General features: G+C 40.6%; 1 protein-coding gene across 4 annotated transcripts in view; it reads left to right on the top strand.

Moving 5' to 3' along the window:
• Positions 1 to 18,303, top strand: part of ITPRID2 (ITPR interacting domain containing 2) — a 43,335-nt gene that overhangs the window by 12,441 nt on the left and 12,591 nt on the right. For all 4 annotated transcript variants that reach the window (XM_060177621.1, XM_060177620.1, XM_060177619.1 and 1 more), the window contains exons 9-14: positions 6,240 to 6,312; positions 10,974 to 11,062; positions 13,184 to 14,437; positions 16,980 to 17,057; positions 17,145 to 17,272; positions 18,029 to 18,173. In XM_060177621.1, the coding sequence (XP_060033604.1) occupies positions 6,240 to 6,312; positions 10,974 to 11,062; positions 13,184 to 14,437; positions 16,980 to 17,057; positions 17,145 to 17,272; positions 18,029 to 18,173 (1,767 nt within the window). The remainder of the gene's footprint in view (positions 1 to 6,239; positions 6,313 to 10,973; positions 11,063 to 13,183; positions 14,438 to 16,979; positions 17,058 to 17,144; positions 17,273 to 18,028; positions 18,174 to 18,303) is intronic.

The following is an 18,303-nucleotide window of genomic DNA, read 5'->3' as shown; positions in this document are numbered from 1 at the left end:
CTAACAGTCATTTTAAACAGGGAGTTGCGGGGGTGGAGGAACCACCAGACATAGTTATGAAATGATAGGCCACTAGTGTACTAGAAAAAGTTTTGACTTGCCAGTTTTGTTTGTCTGACAAACCAAGCACTAGTCCCAGGATTATGTGACAACAACGTCCTGTGTTAGTTCATCAGCTTCTCTGGGTCCCTATCGATCACTGGTTCTACTAGACCTTTAACACTCTTTTTCTCTTCATTTAAGACTTTGATGTCCCAAGAAAGCCCCGGGGAAGATGTGCGATTTAAAACCAACATTGCATAATAGTTAGAAAACACAGGTTCTGAAAATGAATCTGGTTTATGTTCTGTCTTTGCCACTGAATTACAATGTGTCTTTTGGCAAGCCTTTTGAAAAACAGGCTCAGTGGGAAAAAAATACCTGTGTAGAAAGTTTTAAAGATCAATTTGTATATAGGATTAGAAAGAACAAGGAGATCTGTACCTCAGGGTTGTGTTGGGGGGAGGTAGGGAGGGAGCCTCAAGGAAGATTTGAAAGACCACTGAGAGGCATCTTTGTCAGACCAAAACACCAATATTGGGTTTCTCTTTATTTCCTATATGGCAATACTAGGTTCTAAATACTTTTCCTTCAGTTCAAGGCATTAATTGGTATTCTCTAAATTATTTATTCATCATTTTTTTAAAAAAAACTTAATTTTGATAGGACAGAGAGAAAAATTGAGAGGGAAAATTGAGAGATAGAGAGAGGGAGGGAGAAACAGACACCTGCAGAAATCTTTCACCATTTATGATGCTTCTCCTCTGCAGGTAGGGACCGGGGGTTTGAAGCTGGGTCCTTACTCACGGTGTGAACATCTGTACTTAACCAAGTGCACCACCACCCAGCCCTGGTGGCCTTATTTTACACACAAGAAAATAGATATTTAGAGAGGTAACATAATGGATTGCACAACATACTGAGGTTTCCCTTGTAGGTAGGTCCCAGAGACTTGAACCCAGGTCTTTGCCTGTGGTAATGTGTGCATTGTACCAGGTGTACCACCACCTGGCCCCTAATATATTTCTTTTTATAATGATTTTGAAAACTGCTACTTTTACTAAGTGTTATATTGATCACTTTTTGACCAAAACTTGTCTTGGTATTGATAATTCAAGTATCCAATTTTGCTTTCTTTTTAAGACCCCTTTCCTGTTACTATCATACATGGCAGTTCCTTGTTTTAATACAATAGCAAAGCATAGACATTTGAAAAAATTACACTACATACTTGTAAAGCTTTTATCAGTGAAGATGCTCACATTTCTTTTTAATTTCTAGAATTACTGAATTCTAAACTGTAAAGGTTTTTAAGTACTGATCCCATATAAACACTCTTAGTGTTTATACAGTAATAGGTAGCTACAAACTAACACCTAATTTAAAGAAAACAACAACAAAAAAACCTTTTTTGTTCCCTCTGCTGACAAAAGCAATTAATGAAAAAAGAAATCTGACATTGAAGTGAAAATTTTGGTAGTTGAAGAATAATGGCTTTTTGTTCTAAAATATAAATTATATATATATATATCTGACCATATGGCAAATGAGAAAAAATTTAAGGTTAGTAAATCCTTCATCTTCTTATATATTTAAGAAACAGACAAATAGATCTGTATTTTAATCTCTTTGGGGACTTTAAAGAGAGCATGTTGAACAGTGGATAAAGAAGGGAAGTAGTGTGTTTCTTTAATTTCCTCTCCCAAGCCTGATTCAAATCATATTGACACATAAAGAGAACAGTCTTATTGAAACAAACTTTTATATCCCATTGAAAGTCTGTTGTTACTGTTTCTCTTTTGGATTCTTTTCCCTGGAGGTTTGATTGTATTAGGAACTTGCTTCCTGCAAAAGCAAGTAAATGCATATAAGAGCACACATTCTCTCTTGGTAACCCAGTTTTCAAATAGATTAACAGACTGCCAGCTGTTTAAGGCAAGTATCAATTGTTGGAGAAAAATGTTGTAGACATGGCTCAGTGAGTGAAGATGCCTGGTCCTGAGGCAGGAGGTAAGATCTGACAGTGAGTGACTGGAAGCAGAGAGGGCACGCGGAAATGTTCAGAGATTCAGATAACAGGACGGGGCCAGGTCTTGAAAATGAGATAACCATATCTTTTGTTTGTTTTCAAGGCCAGAGACTTTTTACATTAAAAGTCAGTTTGCTGTATGAAACAATGTTTGTTGACCACATAAATTATTTCAGTGCTTGTAAAAATTATAAGGCCTTACTCTTTTCATAATGACTTGCCTAATAATTCTTGTATTGGTTAAATGTCATGTGTGTTTATGTGTGTATATAATGATACTTTTTTGAACCATAGATTAGTATTAAATTTGACCCTACTCAGCATTTTCCCCTCCTTTATATATAAAGGAAGTTTTCATATTTAAAGTTAAAGCAAGGGTGGTGGTGGTTCACCTGGTTGAGTACACCTGTTACAATGTACAAGGACCCAGGTTCAAGCCCCCTGGTCTCCACTTGCAGGGTTAAGCTTTGTGAAGTGGTGGTTATAGGTGTCTGTCTGTCTCTCTCTATCTCCCCCTTCCTCTCTTATTTCTGACTGTCTCTATCAAATAAATATAATTTAAAAAATAAAAGTTAAAAGAATTTTCATCAGCATTTTTTCTTTGTTCACTTTATAAATGAACTTATATTCAATTATAACTACTATTAAACACATACATCATTTTTTAAAGGACTGAAGTTTTATTAACTTGCTAATCCGTTGATTGATTTTATTAATGTACCTCATATTTGTTTTTCGCTATTTAGTTTCAGGATTCTTTTCTGTTTATAGACTTATGTTCAAATAATTCCAAACTAACCAAATATTTAACAGATCATTTTGTTGTTCTTTTTGACCTTTCAAATGTAACCATACTTGAAGTCTGGGAGTATGTTTGCACTAGAATATGAATCCTAACATAAAATGACATGAGCTGATATCTGGTACTTAGAAACCCAATTAGCTACTAAGTCTTGTGATTTGATATTTATGGAACGACCTAACTTTAAGTTTATTTACCTGTCATTAAAAGTAAACCAGGTGTGTAAAAAATGTGAGAGATTTCTTTAAAAGATGCCAGTTTTGCAATTAATTATATAATCATAAACTAGTGCAAAAAAGACTCCTTGAATTCATTTGTTTCTTTGCAGAGGAGGAATAATCCTCCTGCCCTGTCCTCGGTAAGCTTTCTGAGGAATATAACATCCCCTTGGTTACCAGTCAGTGCTTCACTCTAGGACTAGAGAAAGAGGGATGTCAGGTTAGGGAGTTCTGGGATGGAACTTGGCTGAGAGAAAGAATCTTATGAATCTTTACAGTTTCGAAATGCTTTACTTGCATTAGTGGTAGAACATCTGGTGAGGGAGGCAGTTAGTCTTTATTTTTCAGTGAAGAAAACTAATACAGTTACTACAAATAATGCAAATACTTGTGTAACAACATTTAGTCAGTAATTGGCATGAGTAAGACTTGAATTCACGTCTTTGACAAACTCGGTATTTTTGACTTGCAAAAAGGTGAGAGTGCTTGACAGAATCAAGCATTGGGCAAGAACTCACGTCACCTGAGGAAGACACTCACCCTCCCACCCCCAATATAGTCACCTTGGAATAATAATGCTTTCTTTTGAATGTTCATAAGAGATCTCCTTAAAATTAGATAATTAAAATTTCTGAAATTCTTTCTTTAAAAAAAAAAAAAACTCGTACGATATGTCTTTAAACTTTAGTTAAAGTGAGGATTATTTATGTTAGAATATTATCTGTTGCATGGTAGGCACAATAAATAATATTGTGCCTAGCAGATAAATCATAGTCAAGATCAATGTTATAAATGTTAAGGGGAAAGAAAAGTATTTTTCTGACATGTAGCAGGACATAGATTCAAAAGGGACTGGTGGCTGCCTAATAAGAAAGGGCCTAGTTTTAATAGTTTCATTTGTAAAATGCAGCTGTCTCATCCTTTTTTTTCTTAAGGATCCTTTATTTTCAATTAACTATGTAGTTTGTAGTGAAAGGAGAGAGCAGTTTTTCTTTTTCTTTTTTTTCCCCCCCACATAAAGTAACATCTTGAAGGTGAGAATAAGTATTCATTAAAAATCAATGTTATTTTGAAATGGGATACATTGTAATTCTTTATATTTTCCAAGTTTTTAGGTAGTTTTCAGATAGACAGACACCAGGATTCTGCTGCGCTTGGCATATGTGGTGGCAGAAATCAAGCCCAGGGCCTTGTGCAAGGCCTGCAGGCTACCTTCTGAGTCACCTCCCCAGAAACTGATAATTATTTTTAAATGGGAGGTTGGCATTTGTGTGTTGTAATGTTCTGCCTAAGCTGAGATTCTTAGAATATAATTGAAGAGATACTTGTATTCCTGTAATACCTTTTTGGTCTGTTTGATATTTACAGAAGTATTTTTAAAGTTGGTTGAATAGAGACTAATAATAGATCTTTTGTTAAATATAAAAAGAAAATGCCCTTTGTTTCCTTACACATAAAACAATGGGTTTCCTGTCGGACTGGTGTCTCTTGCTTTAAGGAATATACTTAGTTTTTCAGTAATAACAAAGTAGAGTAGAAACTATATATGATTTGTACATAGGCCATGGTTTTAAATGACCAGTATGCTTTCACTTCTCAAAAAGGGCATTTATTTGGGTTCATAGAAACGTATAGAATAAAGATATCATGATAGAGCAGTTTTTAAGTTGGATATCCTTAACCTCTGAGGGTTTTATTTTTCTTCGTGTTGCCACTTTACTTCCATTTCTGTGAACTGTTTCTTATTCTTGAATGGATTCATAGTTCAGAACTCCCAGAGTTTTACCTGAAATATGCCCTCTGCTTTCTCTCTCTGTTCAAGGTTGAAAACCTTTATGCTTGGTTAGTTTTCACATTTTATTAGATACTTGTATTTTGAGCGCTAGTCGTTACTAAAGCTTTGATGATTAATAGTATCTCCCTTCCCCTAAATATTTAATTTTTATTAAAAAGAAAGTGAGGTTTGTCAGATGAAATATTTAGGGCAGAGATGTGGTAAATAAAGAATAGAAGAAGAAGAAGGAATCTAAAAATTCCTAATCACATAGTTGCGCAGATAGAGGGGGAAGAAAAACAGCAGAATTCAACTTTTATAGATACCCTTCTTTGAACATAGTTTTTGGGGAGAATTTATAGTTAACTTTTTTTTTTTTCCAGCACTTTAGTTCTGAAGTGGAACCTGCTTTTCCACTTATAACTACCTAGCTGTGTTTTAAAGGAACATTTGTGTCAAGACAAAGCAGTTCTACTTAAGTGGCTTTGATACCTGAAAATCTGATTTTCTTTTTCAGATTTCCCAGTGGCAGCATTATATGCTGTTAGAAAATACAGGATTTGTTTGTTTCCAGCTGTGTGTCATTCCTTGTGCTGTAATGAGGTTGTTAGCATTTCTCCTGGGCTCAGTCATGTCCCTTGAATATTTTTCATTTAGTGACTTTTTATAATACGATATTGATGAATGGGAATGAGCCATCGAGCATCCTGTTGTTCCAGTTTCTACATTGTTTGCTTGTTTGTTTGTTTGTTTAGACAGAACCTAACAAGTAGAGATGGAAGAAGTAAAAATACCACGGTCCAAGCCCACCACCATAAATGGAACTGTGTCTGCCACGTACTCCCCCCTCCCCCAACCCCCAGTGTGGTCTAACTTTTTTAAAGTTCATTCATGTAGTCATGGTTTTTTGCTAATCATACACATGCATTTCTGTTGTTAGCTGAAACTAGCAGATAAAAATTTGAGATGTATTCTAACAATTTTGCGATGAAAATGTCTAAAATTTTTTAAATTTATTTATTCTCTTTTGTTGCCCTTGTTATATTGTTGTAGTCATTATTATTATTGATGTTGTCGTTGTTGTTGGATAGGACAGAGAGAAAGAGAGGAGGGAGAGAGAAAGATAGACACCTACAGACCTGTTTCACTACTTGTGAAGCGACTCCCCTGCAGGTGGGGAGTCGGGGCTCGAACCGGTATCCTTACACGGACCTTGAGCTTGGCGCCACGTGCGCTTAACCCGCTGCGCTACCGCCTGACTCCCTTAGAATTTTTAAATACCTAAAGCTTTGATAGGCTTTCATCTTGATTTATTTAATAAATGCTTTCCTCTGCCTTAGAGTCTTTTGGTTTTAACTACTTCAAATTCTTCTTTAGGTTCAAAGTACAGAGGGAGAAACTCCTCATGTCCCAGCCACTTACCAGTTAGGTCTCACCAAATCTAAAAGAGGTAAGTAGTTCAATATCCACTTGTTCCCTGAGCTCAATACCAGGGTGTCATCAGCTGACTTTGAAAAGTAGTCTTACCTCTCAGTAGTGTCAGTACCTGTAAGTATAAGAAAAACAAAAAAACATGCCTAAGCATGTATCTTTATTGTTTGCTTAGAGAACTTGTATCTTCTGAAGACTTCGGTGCTAATTAAGTGATGTTACATTGCTGATTCTCTTATTACCTTGTTCTGACCACAACTGTATCTACTCTAAATGTTTTTCAGAGCTATGTTATTCAGTTCTGTATTCTATCCTGGTCAGATAGAAAGTAATGGGAAGATTCAGGGCTCTCTTTCTTTTTTTTTTTTTTTTTTTACATTGTCATAATGTATTATTTAATTGAGTTTTTACTACTGAATTAGGGCTCCTTAGAGCACACAAATGTGCAGAAAGCCACACATCTCTCAGCAATAATGAAAGCTAGTTAGATTAAATTCAAAGTATGGATCAAAGGTGAGTGCCTGTAAGTAGCATTCTTACATTCTTCTCTGAATTATTAACTATTGACCAGAGAACCTTTGAATCAGTTCCATTTACTTTTCATTTGTAACAACAAAAAGACAAGTCTGCTCTTCCTTAATTTCACAAAACTTTGAGATTTAAAGAAAGAGGTTCAGATGACAACATAAGGTAGGCCTGTTTATTTTTAAAACTTTACACATGCTGAACCACCCTGTTTTTTTTTTTTAATTCATATGCATGTTCCTAGAATAGGAAATTACATGTTTTCTTCTGATTGCCAAAATGACTTCAAAAGAGACAATTTGCATGTATTCCCCCCCCCCCCATTGGAATCTAGCACTAAGAAATAAGAACTCTACTCTTAACTAGGTTATTATTACAGCTGTGGTCAGACATGAAAAGAACTTCTCTATTCGATTTTACTTTTCTTGAAAATCACTATGTGTATGTATTCCTGAGAGAGTATAGGTTATAACTATTATGGAATCTTCTAGATAGGTAGACAGAGAATATTGGAAAAAGCAGTTTGCTTTTTTTAAAAGGATGGTAAGATTTTTCAAGAGCAAACTATTTCTGCATTCTGTTGTTATTTCTAGGGGCATGATTAGTTAGCACTTTAATGAATCATATTTTGTAAGTTTGTGAGTGGTTTTGTGTTGTTAATGAAAGGAAGAGAAACCATGACAGTGTTTTATTTATTATTTATTTATTTATTTATTATTTAAGAAAGGAGACATTAACAAAACCGTAGAATAAGAGGGGTACAGCTCCACACAATTCCCACAATGCAGTCTTCATATCCCATCCCCTCCCCCGATAGCTTTCCCATTCTCTATCCCTCTGGGAGCATGGACCCAGGGTATTGTGGGTTGCAGAAGGTGGAAGGTCTGGCTTCTGTAATTGCTTCCCCGCTGAACATGGGCATTGACTGGTCGATCCATACTCCCAGCATGACAGTGTTTTAAGCATTATTGTAGGTGGCCTTTCAGATTTTAGCAGTGCATTGTCTTAGACTAAAATAATTTCACAATTAGAATCACTGGAAATATACTCATTTTGCAATATTAGTAAAACTGCATGTATATATATTGTACTGATCAGTGGGATTTTTGAAATTATAAGATCTTACTTTCAGGGGCCGGGTGGTGGTGCACCTGGTTGAGGGCACATGTTACAACGCTCAAGGACTCGAGTTCAAGCCCCTGATCCCCACCCGCAGGGGGAAAGCTTTACAAGTGGTGAAGCTGTGCTGCAGGTGTCTCTCTGTCTCTCACCCTCTCCACCCTTCCCTTCCCTCTCGATTTCTGACTGTCTGTAGCCAATAAATTAATAGATAATAAAATTTTTTTTTAAAAATCTTACTTTCCAGTTTTAACCTGAAGTTTACATACTGAAACCCAGAGAGGCTTAGTGATTCAGCATGTGTCACAAGTAAACATTCAGTAGCTATTTTGAGGGCAATCCAACATACTCTTTTTTAAAAATATATTTTATTTACTTTAATAAGAGAGCTACAGCAAGAAAGCTACAGACAGAGACTAGAGCACTGTAGATACTTTAGTCAAGCAGATTAGAAAGAGGCTCTGTATTGTTTATGAGATTGGGAAAATACTGTTTTCAGGTTTTGTTCTGTTACTGCTTAAATGTTTATTCTCTTTTCCTAGTTTTTGTCTTTTTTCTTTTGTTTTGTTTTCTTAATTTTGGAAATGGTGTTTTTATCTACCATGAAGGCAGAAGTCTAATACTTACTAGTTGAATCATTTTCTGTGGAAAACTGTTTTCTCCTTGGTTTGCTTGCTTGTTTGTATGTTTTGTCTGAGACCAAAATGTCTGACTTAATTTAGGAGCCTAGGTTATGATGGATAGTTTAAAGAAGAATTTCACCTACATTGTATTTAGTTCCTAAAGTGGACTGTGAGATAGGGACAGACGGTCTCTTTCTGGGGGAGAAAAGTTATCCTTTAAAAAGTGATAAAGCAGGAATTCCAGCCCAGGCCTGCCTTCCACTGCTCACGGCACCTGCTCTGAGATCTACGCCGTCTGAAGTCCACTTTAACCTGAATAAATGCAGACAGGACTCACACAGACAGTTGACATTGGCCCAGATTACTCACCCTTGTAGATAATATAAACCTTAGCATAAACACTCGGATAAAGTCAGTCATGTCAGCTTCCTTGGACTCTGGCAAATGCCCAACCAGATGGGCTCTTTTACTTTAGAAATCTTTAAAGGACTTACTTAATACTGTTGCCTTAGTGAAATAGTTACATTTGACTCATTCAGCAAACATGTTTAATGGTTAGCTTGTTCTAGGTCCTAGGATAGGAAGAAGAATGAATAGAAGTCCTGTCTTCAGGAAACTCACAGTCTGGTTTTTCTTTTTAAAGCCATGCAGACACAAAATACAGTGATAACTGCCAAGATAAGATAGTAATTATTGGGGCCAGGTGGTGGCTCACTCAGTTAGTGCACATATTACCAAACACCTGAATCAAGTGTTTGGGGGTTTCAAGCCCCCCCATCCCTGCCTGGAGCAGGGAAACTTTATAAGCAGTGGAGTAAGTCTCTCTCTCTCTCTCTGTCTCTCAACTCACTTTCTATCAAAAAGAAAGACCGGGGGGGGGGTGGGGGGGGGAATAACCATCAAGCATTGAGCCGCTGCAACAATGCTGTGGACCAGAAAAAAATAAAGTTATTTTCTCAATTAATATAATATATAATCAGTACTTAGATAGCATTTGAGTTTCATGGCTATTGCACTTTACCTAGGTTTATCAAGAATATGCATTGATTCCTCATGTTTTGTTATGCTGCTCTGCTAATTTTGAAATAATACTGCAGAATTTGTCAAGTTTTAAGGAGACAAAAATGGCTCTGTTGTATTGAAGCTGCTTTGGAAGTTGTACAGAAGTACACTGTCCTTGTGAACCTTCCTTAGTAAATTCAATCATTGTGACATCTTTCCCCCTTGGCTACTTGGAGTGCATATGTATGTATCGTCATCTCTGCCTTCAGTGGATTTATTTTTTAAGTCAGTTGGTTTCGAGGCAAGAAAATAAATGGGTTTTTAGTAAGATTTTATTAGGTACCAGTGGAACCTAGCTGAGTTTCATGCAACATCGTAAAATTACTGTTTTATTTTTTTAAATTAACTTTTTTTAATATTTCTTCCCTTTTGTTGCCCTTGTTGTTTTATTGTTATAGTTATTGTTGTTGCCGTTGTTGGATAGGACAGAGAGAAATGGAGAGAGGAGGGGAAGATAGAGAAAGGGAGAGAAAGACACCTGCAGATCTGCTTCACCGCCTGTGAAGTGACACCCCTGCAGGTGGGGAGCCGGGGGGCTCGAACCGGGATCCTTACATCGGTCCCTGCGCGTTGCGCCACCTGCACTTAACCCGCTGCACTACCGCCAACTCCCAAAATTACTGTTTTATAAAAACTCAAGAATGTTTGCATCAGGTCCAAGTCGTGACCGCCTAGTTGAGGGCCTGAGTCAACCTGTTCTCCGCCTGTGAGGGAGAAGAGGAGTTTCACAAGTGCTGAAGCTGGGTTGCAGGTGTTTCTCTCTATTCCTTTGTCTCTGCCTTTCCTTGTGTGTTTCTCTCAGTCTAACAAAAATGGAGACGAAAACCACTGGGAAGGTGAAGTGGTCTTACAGACACTGAGCTACAGTAATAATAATCCTGATTGCCCAAAGAAAAAGAAATGTTAGCGTCACCTTGAAATATCAGAGATATTAAGTACCCTTGAAAGCAAGTAACTTAATTTATGGGCCTAAAGTGTATTCTTAATTTCTTACTATGAAGATGCCAGAAGTTTTTGCATTCTCTTTCAATTCCATGTGTCATCTAAATATCTTTACATGGTAAAAATGATAGGCTTTGTGACTTTCATGTTTATTTCAGAATGTTAGTAAATTCTTGGACTTACCAAGATTTATTATAAAGCTTAATTAAAAACTACACATGGAATTTCTGGTAGGCTGCTTTCACAATTTGTTTGAAATTGAATTCTGTGTTATGAAGCCTCAGTTTTGCACAGCTCATAACATACTTGAAAACATAAATAAATGCCTAGAATCACATATGTAATAAATCTTGTTATCATTGAAGTTATAGCGGCAGTTGTATAGAACCACTTTTTTTTTTTTTGGTAGATCACCTCTTACGTACTGCAAGTCAACATTCTGATAGCAGCGGTTTTGCTGAAGATTCAACAGACTGCCTCCCACTTAATCATCTACAGGTAAATTGTTCTAGTATAATCGGAGCTGTATGAAACCCAGGACTTTGCTCACTGCTCTGGGCTCCTTTCTCACACAGATAGAGAGAGACACCAAAGCACTGAAACTCCTCTCCTGTGGGGTCAGGGCATGGGCCTGGACCAGGTGTGCATTCCAGTTATGACCCAGCTCTCTGACTTGACCAGAATCGCAGATTTCACACCGAAGGCTTGATGTTTAAGCCAGTGATCATTAGGTTTTTCTAACCACCGACTTCTTTACTTTTTACTGTCATTAAGCTTCAGCATTTTATGATTGTTTATCACGGGCATTAAGTGTGGATCCCTAACTGGCTGAATCACGGGATTTCTATGTCCGTGTGCCAGCTGGCTCAGAAGGTAGGCATGTCTGCATCTCCAAGAGGCTTGCAGTCTGCGAATGAAGTATGCGAGAAAGGTACACGAAAAGCATCTTAGTACATACAGAAACAAATTCTAAAGAAAAGCCGAAGAACTCACAAAAAAAAGAGCTTTTAGGAAATAGCATTTAGGGACCAGGTGGTAGCACACCTGGTCAAGCGCACATGCTACAGTGCACGAGGACCCGGGTTTGAGCCCCCGGTCCCCATCTGCAGGGGGAAAGCTTTGCAAGTGGTGAAACAGGGCTGTCTCTCCCTCTCTGTCTTCCCCTCCCCTCCCAATTTCACTCTGTCTCTATCCAACAAATAAAGATAATTAAAATTAATTAAAAAAAAAAAAAAAAAGAAAATAGCATTTAAGGGGCCAGGCAGTGGTGCACCTGTAGAGACCACATCTTGTTACCATGCTTGAGGACCTAGAGTCAAGCCTGAGTCCCAACTGAATCAGGAGGGAAGCTTCAGGAGTGGCAGAACAATGCTTCCCATGGCTTTGTCCTTCTTTCTGTCTCTATAAAGAAGAAAAGAAAGGGAGGGAGGGAGGAGCGAGCAGTGGAGTTGTATAGGCTCCAAGTCTCAGTGAAAGACAGAGAGAGGATTTTAGAGATGCACAAAAAAAAAAAGTGACTAAGGAGACTAGAAATAACAGTTGTGTAAGCAGGAAAAGTAGAAGGTAGAGACTTCGTAAAGGAAAGCTGTGAGTGACCCTAAGGGTGGAAAGATGAGAATTGAGGAACCGAAGAGCTCAGTGAGTAGGTCTGCCACACGTGCTGACAATCACATCTGAAGAGTCAAAGTGAAAAAGAAGAGCTGACGGTGTGAGTGTTGACTGTTCACAAGTGTCTAAATGAAAACATACGAATGCACGTGAAGTGCATCTGATAAAGTGAAAGTGATCAATGCGTTTGTTTTTACCACCTGGGGATGGCTTAGCATGGAGTTGTGTGGCTAGTGGAGGAGACTTAAGAGCAGGGCTTTAATGCAGAAAATGTTGAGATGAGGGAGTCAAGTGGTGGCGCAGCGGATTAAGTGCATGTGGCATGAAACACAAGGACCGGTGTAAAGATCCCGGTTCAAACCCCCGGCTCCCCACCTGCAGGGGAGTCGCTTCACAGGTGGTGAAGCAGGTCTGCAGGTGTCTGTCTTTCTCTCCCCCTACCTGTCTTCCCCTCCTCTCTCCATTTCTCTCTGTCCTGTCCAACAACAACGACATCAATAACAGCAATAGAACAACAAGGGCAACAAAAGTGAATAAATAAATATAAAAAATATATTTTAAAAAAAGAAAATATTGAGCTGAAACCAAAGACATACTGTAAACCTTAGGAGGCCATAAAGAGTGCACGTTGTAGGGGTCAGCTTTGGGAAAACAACAACAACAAAAAAATGATCATCTCCTCTGAGAGAAGAAGAGCAGTAATGATAAAGAGAATGATGAGTGAGTTTCTACCTCTGGGGAAGAAAGGAAAGAAACTTTTGCCTGTTTTTTATTTTTTTTTCCCCTCCAAGTCCATATCATGTTGTGTGAAAGGGAGATGGATGATAAAAAAATAAATTTAAGGAAAATAGTAAAAGCTTTGGTACAATCTTTCTGAGAAACAGAGGCTGAGAGAGAGCAGTTAAGGGTCTCGAGCAGCATGAGGTGGGAGACCCTGAAGTCGCTTGCGGGTGAGGTGCCTGCTGAGGTGCCTGCTGAGGCCCTGTTTGTCCGTCACTCCTCCTCACGCAGGTCCACGAGTCCTTGCAGGCCATGGGGAGTAGCGCTGACAGCTGTGACAGTGAGGTAACAGTTACTTCATTCGGAGAAAACCTTGGCACCCCAGCAGCACCGCAAGACCAGCTGTATTTTGACGAATCGGAGGAGGAGTCTCTGGTGCCTGTGCAGCAGGGCGGAGAGAAGGCCGCGCCCTTCGCCGACAGAAGCAGGTCAGGTAACCAGGATCTCTCCCGGGGCCAGACTGGCGAGGAAGCACAACAGCCACCCTGGGCCGGCAGTGCGGCGGGGCACGTCGCCGAAATGGCGGGAGGGAAGCCCGCGGACCTGCTGAGGGAAGCCAGTGCTGAAAGCGACGCGGAGCGAAGCAGCGAATGCGAGTTTGCTCAGTACACCACCCACCATATCCTTAAGTCGGCGGCTTCCATGGAATGCGCTGAGGAGGCCGCTGAGGTGGCCGCGGGGCCGCCCTCCTCCTTCTCCTCTGCCGACAAAGTCAGCACGGCCTTGCGGAGAGCTCAGAGGAAGGACTGCGGCCTGTCCGGTCCCAGAGTCGGCCGCAGCCTCATCAGGTCCAAAGATCTCTTAAAACAGAGGTACTTCTTCGCGAAAGCGGGCTACCCTCTGAGGAGGTCTCAGTCTCTGCCGACCACCTTACTGAGCCCCGTGCGGGTCGTCTCCTCCGTCAACGTCCGGCTGTCTCCGGGCAAAGAGACCAGATGCAGCCCTCCCTCCTTCACCTACAAGTTCACACCCGAAGAGGAGCGGCAGTCGGAGACCCAGGTGATCGGGCAGGACGGTCAGTCTCTGGTGAAATCGACCATTTTCATCTCTCCGGCATCTGTGGAAAAAGAAGCTTCCTGTCAGAGTGAGGCGCGCCCGCCGGAGGAGTGCTCTCACTGGAGAGCCTGCTCGCTGCTGGCCCCGGCGCCCAGGTCGCGCTCCACCTGCTCGCTGCACTCGGTCCCCTCTGAGTGGCAGGAAAGGCCCTGGTGTGAGCACACGAGGACGCTGAGCACTCACAGCGTCCCCAACATGGCCGCCAACATGGCCCCCAACATGGCCGCCAACATGGCCCCCAACATGGCCGCCAACATGGCCCCCAACATGGCCTGCGGTGCCCTCTCCTCCCCCCTAGGCTGTCCCTTCTCGCACAGACACGCCGCCTACCCTTACCGAGCGTGTCCTGTGAACCCCCCTTCTGCCATCGAAATGCAGTTACGAAGAGTACTACACGACATTAGGAACTCCCTGCAGAGTCTTTCACAGGTAGGCAAGAAAGTGTATCTTTACGGATTTTTGTTTTTGACCTTGAGTATCTTTGAATTTACCGAGAACCCAAGACCTGGAAGACATGAGTCCCCTCAGCTTTGTTTTCTTACCTGCCTAAACTCAACTGCTACCTCTCCTGCTTCACACTTCCCTCATCTCTGAGGGGGAGACGCCGTCACTAACCCAGAACAAAGTTAATTTCTCTGCCTGTGCTTTTCCCTCCCTTCTGGATAAACTTTTGTTGGCTAGATGTCCTTCCTTCAGCTCCCCCCCCCCTTTTTCCTTTGTCTTAGCCAATTTGTCACCTGATGTAGAAGTCTTCTTCTCAAGGAACTCTCCTTCTCTCTGCTGTTTGACAGTACTCACCACCTCTTTTCTGAGTTTGCCTCCTCCTGGTCTCTGGCACCGTCTCCTCCTGGTCACATCCGTAGCTCTCTGACTAAGCTTTCCCCTCCACCTACTGAATCCTGCTGCTGCTCTCGTGGCCCAGAAATGGTCTGCTGCCGTTGGGTTCCAAGACTGCAGCTACCCCCAAACGGTAATCAGGTAAAAGTGCAAATTTAACTGTAAGTGTGGTCTTTGTCTTAGCACAGTAAAATACAATAGTTAGTACGTGTGTAACATTTCTCAGTTTTCCACATAACAATTCAGCCCCCCCGCTAGGTCCTCCTCTGCCATCATGGTCCAGGACCTGAACCCTCCACTCCCACCCCAGAGTCTTTTACTTTGGTGCAAAACACCTAGGTTGGATTTTTGTTTTCACTAAAAGCATCTGTTCTGTCCTAGTGCTATAATCATTTATTTAAACCTCTTCTTTTTCTTTTTTCTTTTTTTTTGTAATTGCCACTTGGGTTATCACTGGGGTTTGGTAACTGTGATGAAGCCACTGCTTCTGTTGGTCTTTTTTTTTTTTTTTTTTTTTGCCTTTTATTTGGTTGGCAGGAGAGAAATTGCGAGTGGAGTGGGAGATAAAGACAACACCTACAGACTTGCATCACACTCGTGAAGCTCCCCTCCCCCCCCCCCCACTGGTGGGGACCAGGGGCTCAAACCCTGGTCCTTATGCATAGTAACGTGTGTTCAATCACATGTCCCATGACCTGACCTTGTTTTCTTCATTTCACTGTGAGAACACTTTAAAGCTGGCTTTTCCCCCTCTTTTTTTATATCCCTTTTATAGTTTTTCCTTCACTGCCTAAGGTAATGAGATAAGCAGTCTTTTTAAGAATGAGTGTCATACTGTTTGCCTCTTGTCATGATAGACTCTCAGCCAGACCAGTAGTTTTTTGCTTCAGAGTGACATTTTATCTTGCTTCTAAATGTTTGAAGAGTGAGTGTGTGTGTGTGTGTGTGTGTGTGTGTGTGTGTGTGTGTGTATGTGTTCCCTGCTTTCTTCTGTTGGTTTATTTTTTATTTATAAAGTGGAAGTGTTGACAAGACCATAGGATAAGAGGGGTACAGTTTCACACAGTTCCCACCACCAGATCTCCCATCCCCTCCCTTGAAAGTTTTCCTATTCTTTAACCCTCTGGGAGCATGGATCCAGGATCATTATGAGGTGCAGAAGGTGGAAGGTCTGGCTTCTGTAATTGCTTCCCCGCTGAACATGGGCATTGGCAGGTTGATCCATACTCCCAGCCTGTCTCTCTCTTTCCCTAGTAGAGCAGGGATCTGGAAAGGTGGGGTTCCAGGACACATTGGTGAGGTTGGTGTCATGGTAGCATCTACAGCTTGGTGGCTGAAAAAAAGCTTTAAAAGATATAAAGCAGGGGGCTGGGCGGTAGTGCAGCAGGGTAAGCACATATGGTGCAAAGCACAAGGTCCAGTGTAAGGATCCTGGTTCGAGCCCCCAGCTCTCCACCTGCAGGGAGGTTGCTTCACAGGCAGTGAAGCAGGTTTGCAAGTGTCTTATCTTTCTCGCCTCCTTTCTGTCTCTCCGCCCTCTCTTGATTCCTCTCTGTCCTACCCAACAACAACAGCTATGACAACAATAACAATAACAGCTACAACAAGCACAACAATAAGGGCAACAAAGTGGGAAAAATGGTCTCTAGGAGCAGTGGATTCATAGTGCAGGCATGAAGTCCCAGCGATAACCCTGGGACTAAATAAATTAACTAAATAAATATAAAACAGAACAAATTGTTAAATAGTCAGGAACCTGATTATTTAAAAAGGCAGAATGTAGCAGACGAGATTTGGGGGTCTCCATTTTTGGAAAAAGCTAGTAGGTCTATTTTCCTGCTTTCTTAAGGGAAACGGGGAAGGTCTGGTGTGGCACAGATGTGAACTCCTGTCCCTTTGCCTTTTTCTCATTCTAAATGTGTTCACATATACCAGAGACATGGGATTAAAGGTAGCATTCGGATTTCTTTCTTTGGTTCTTGCTTAGGACAATCAAGTCTGTTGAGGGGGGAGGGAAAAAGGGGCTTGTAGTCCCTAAATTCTCCCCTTTTTAATGCTCTTTTTAACACCGTAGATGATTTGGAAACCAGCCACTTTAACACTGAATTTTAATCATGCTTTAACTCTTTTGAAGTACCCTATGATGGGAGGACCTGGACACATAGCTGCTCCCTACAGTCCTCAGAAATCGTCTGTTCTACCTCTTTATGAAGTAAGTTGTCACTTAGATATACGTTTGCATTACAAAATAATTTTTGTGATTTGGAAGTATAATTTCCTTTTAATTTTTGAATTTTAGAATACTTTTCAGGAGCTCCACGTAATGAGGCGGAACCTGAGTCTGTTCAGAACACAAATGATGGATTTGGAATTGGCAGTGCTGCGCCAGCAAACCATGGCCTACCATCACATGACTGAGGAGGAGAGGTACAAGTTCATTTCATCTAATTTTCACAGAAAAAGCATTTTTCTATTCGAAAAAAAGTATCCATTTTATAAAAGCCAGCTTACAATTCTGCCTTTCCGGACCCTGGAAACTGTCAGATGTGAAGAGAAACAAAGGCAACAGTGTTAGTTACTAAGTGAACTTGCTTTTACCTTCATTGTATTAAGGAAGATAGTGCTTACACTGTATGTGTGAGTGTGTTTAATTTTTTTTGTTTGTTTCTGTTTTTCAGGATTAGGAATACTTGTGAGAGGACATAGAGGAAGAAAGACTAATTATCCTGATTAGTTAGACCCAGCTATCGTTGTCATTGTACTAATGTATAGAACATGAAATTCAGGGAGTCGGGCTGTAGCGCAGCGGGTTAAGCGCAGGTGGCGCAAAGCACAAGGACCGGCATAAGGATCCCGGTTCGAACCCCGGCTCCCCACCTGCAGGGGAGTCGCTTCACAGGTGGTGAAGCAGGTCTGCAGGTGTCTATCTTTCTCTCCCCCTCTCTGTCTTCCCCTCCTCTCTCCATTTCTCTCTGTCCTATCCAACAATGACAACAACAATAATAACTACAACAATAAAACAACAAGGGCAACAAAAGGGAATAAATAAATTAAATAAATATTTAAAAAAATTAAAAAAAAAAAGAAGATGAAATTCAGTACTTGGTGAGAGTTTTATTGTTAGGTCTCCCCAGACTTTTATTCCCCCCCCTAAGCATTTATTTTGCATTTCATCATACCTAGGTATGAAGTTAATCAGCTGCAGAGTTTGAGAAATTCAGTCCGAATGGAACTTCAGGATCTGGAACTGCAGCTGGAAGAGCGTCTGCTAGGGCTGGAGGAACAGCTGCGGGCACGCACACCTTCTCCCTTCCACTCCTCACTTATGGTATATTTCTTTGGGGGGTTTTCATAGTTTCTACCGAGGATACACTCAGTTCTGTTTAATTTAGGACATACCTCTTAATTTTAAAGCACCTGTCTTAATGGCAGTAGACTTCTACAGAATGCTCAGGAGC

The sequence above is a fragment of the Erinaceus europaeus genome, chromosome 18, assembly GCF_950295315.1.
Source record: "Erinaceus europaeus chromosome 18, mEriEur2.1, whole genome shotgun sequence".
Classification (NCBI taxonomy): domain Eukaryota; kingdom Metazoa; phylum Chordata; class Mammalia; order Eulipotyphla; family Erinaceidae; genus Erinaceus; species Erinaceus europaeus.
This window is presented reverse-complemented; position numbering and strand designations above follow the sequence as displayed.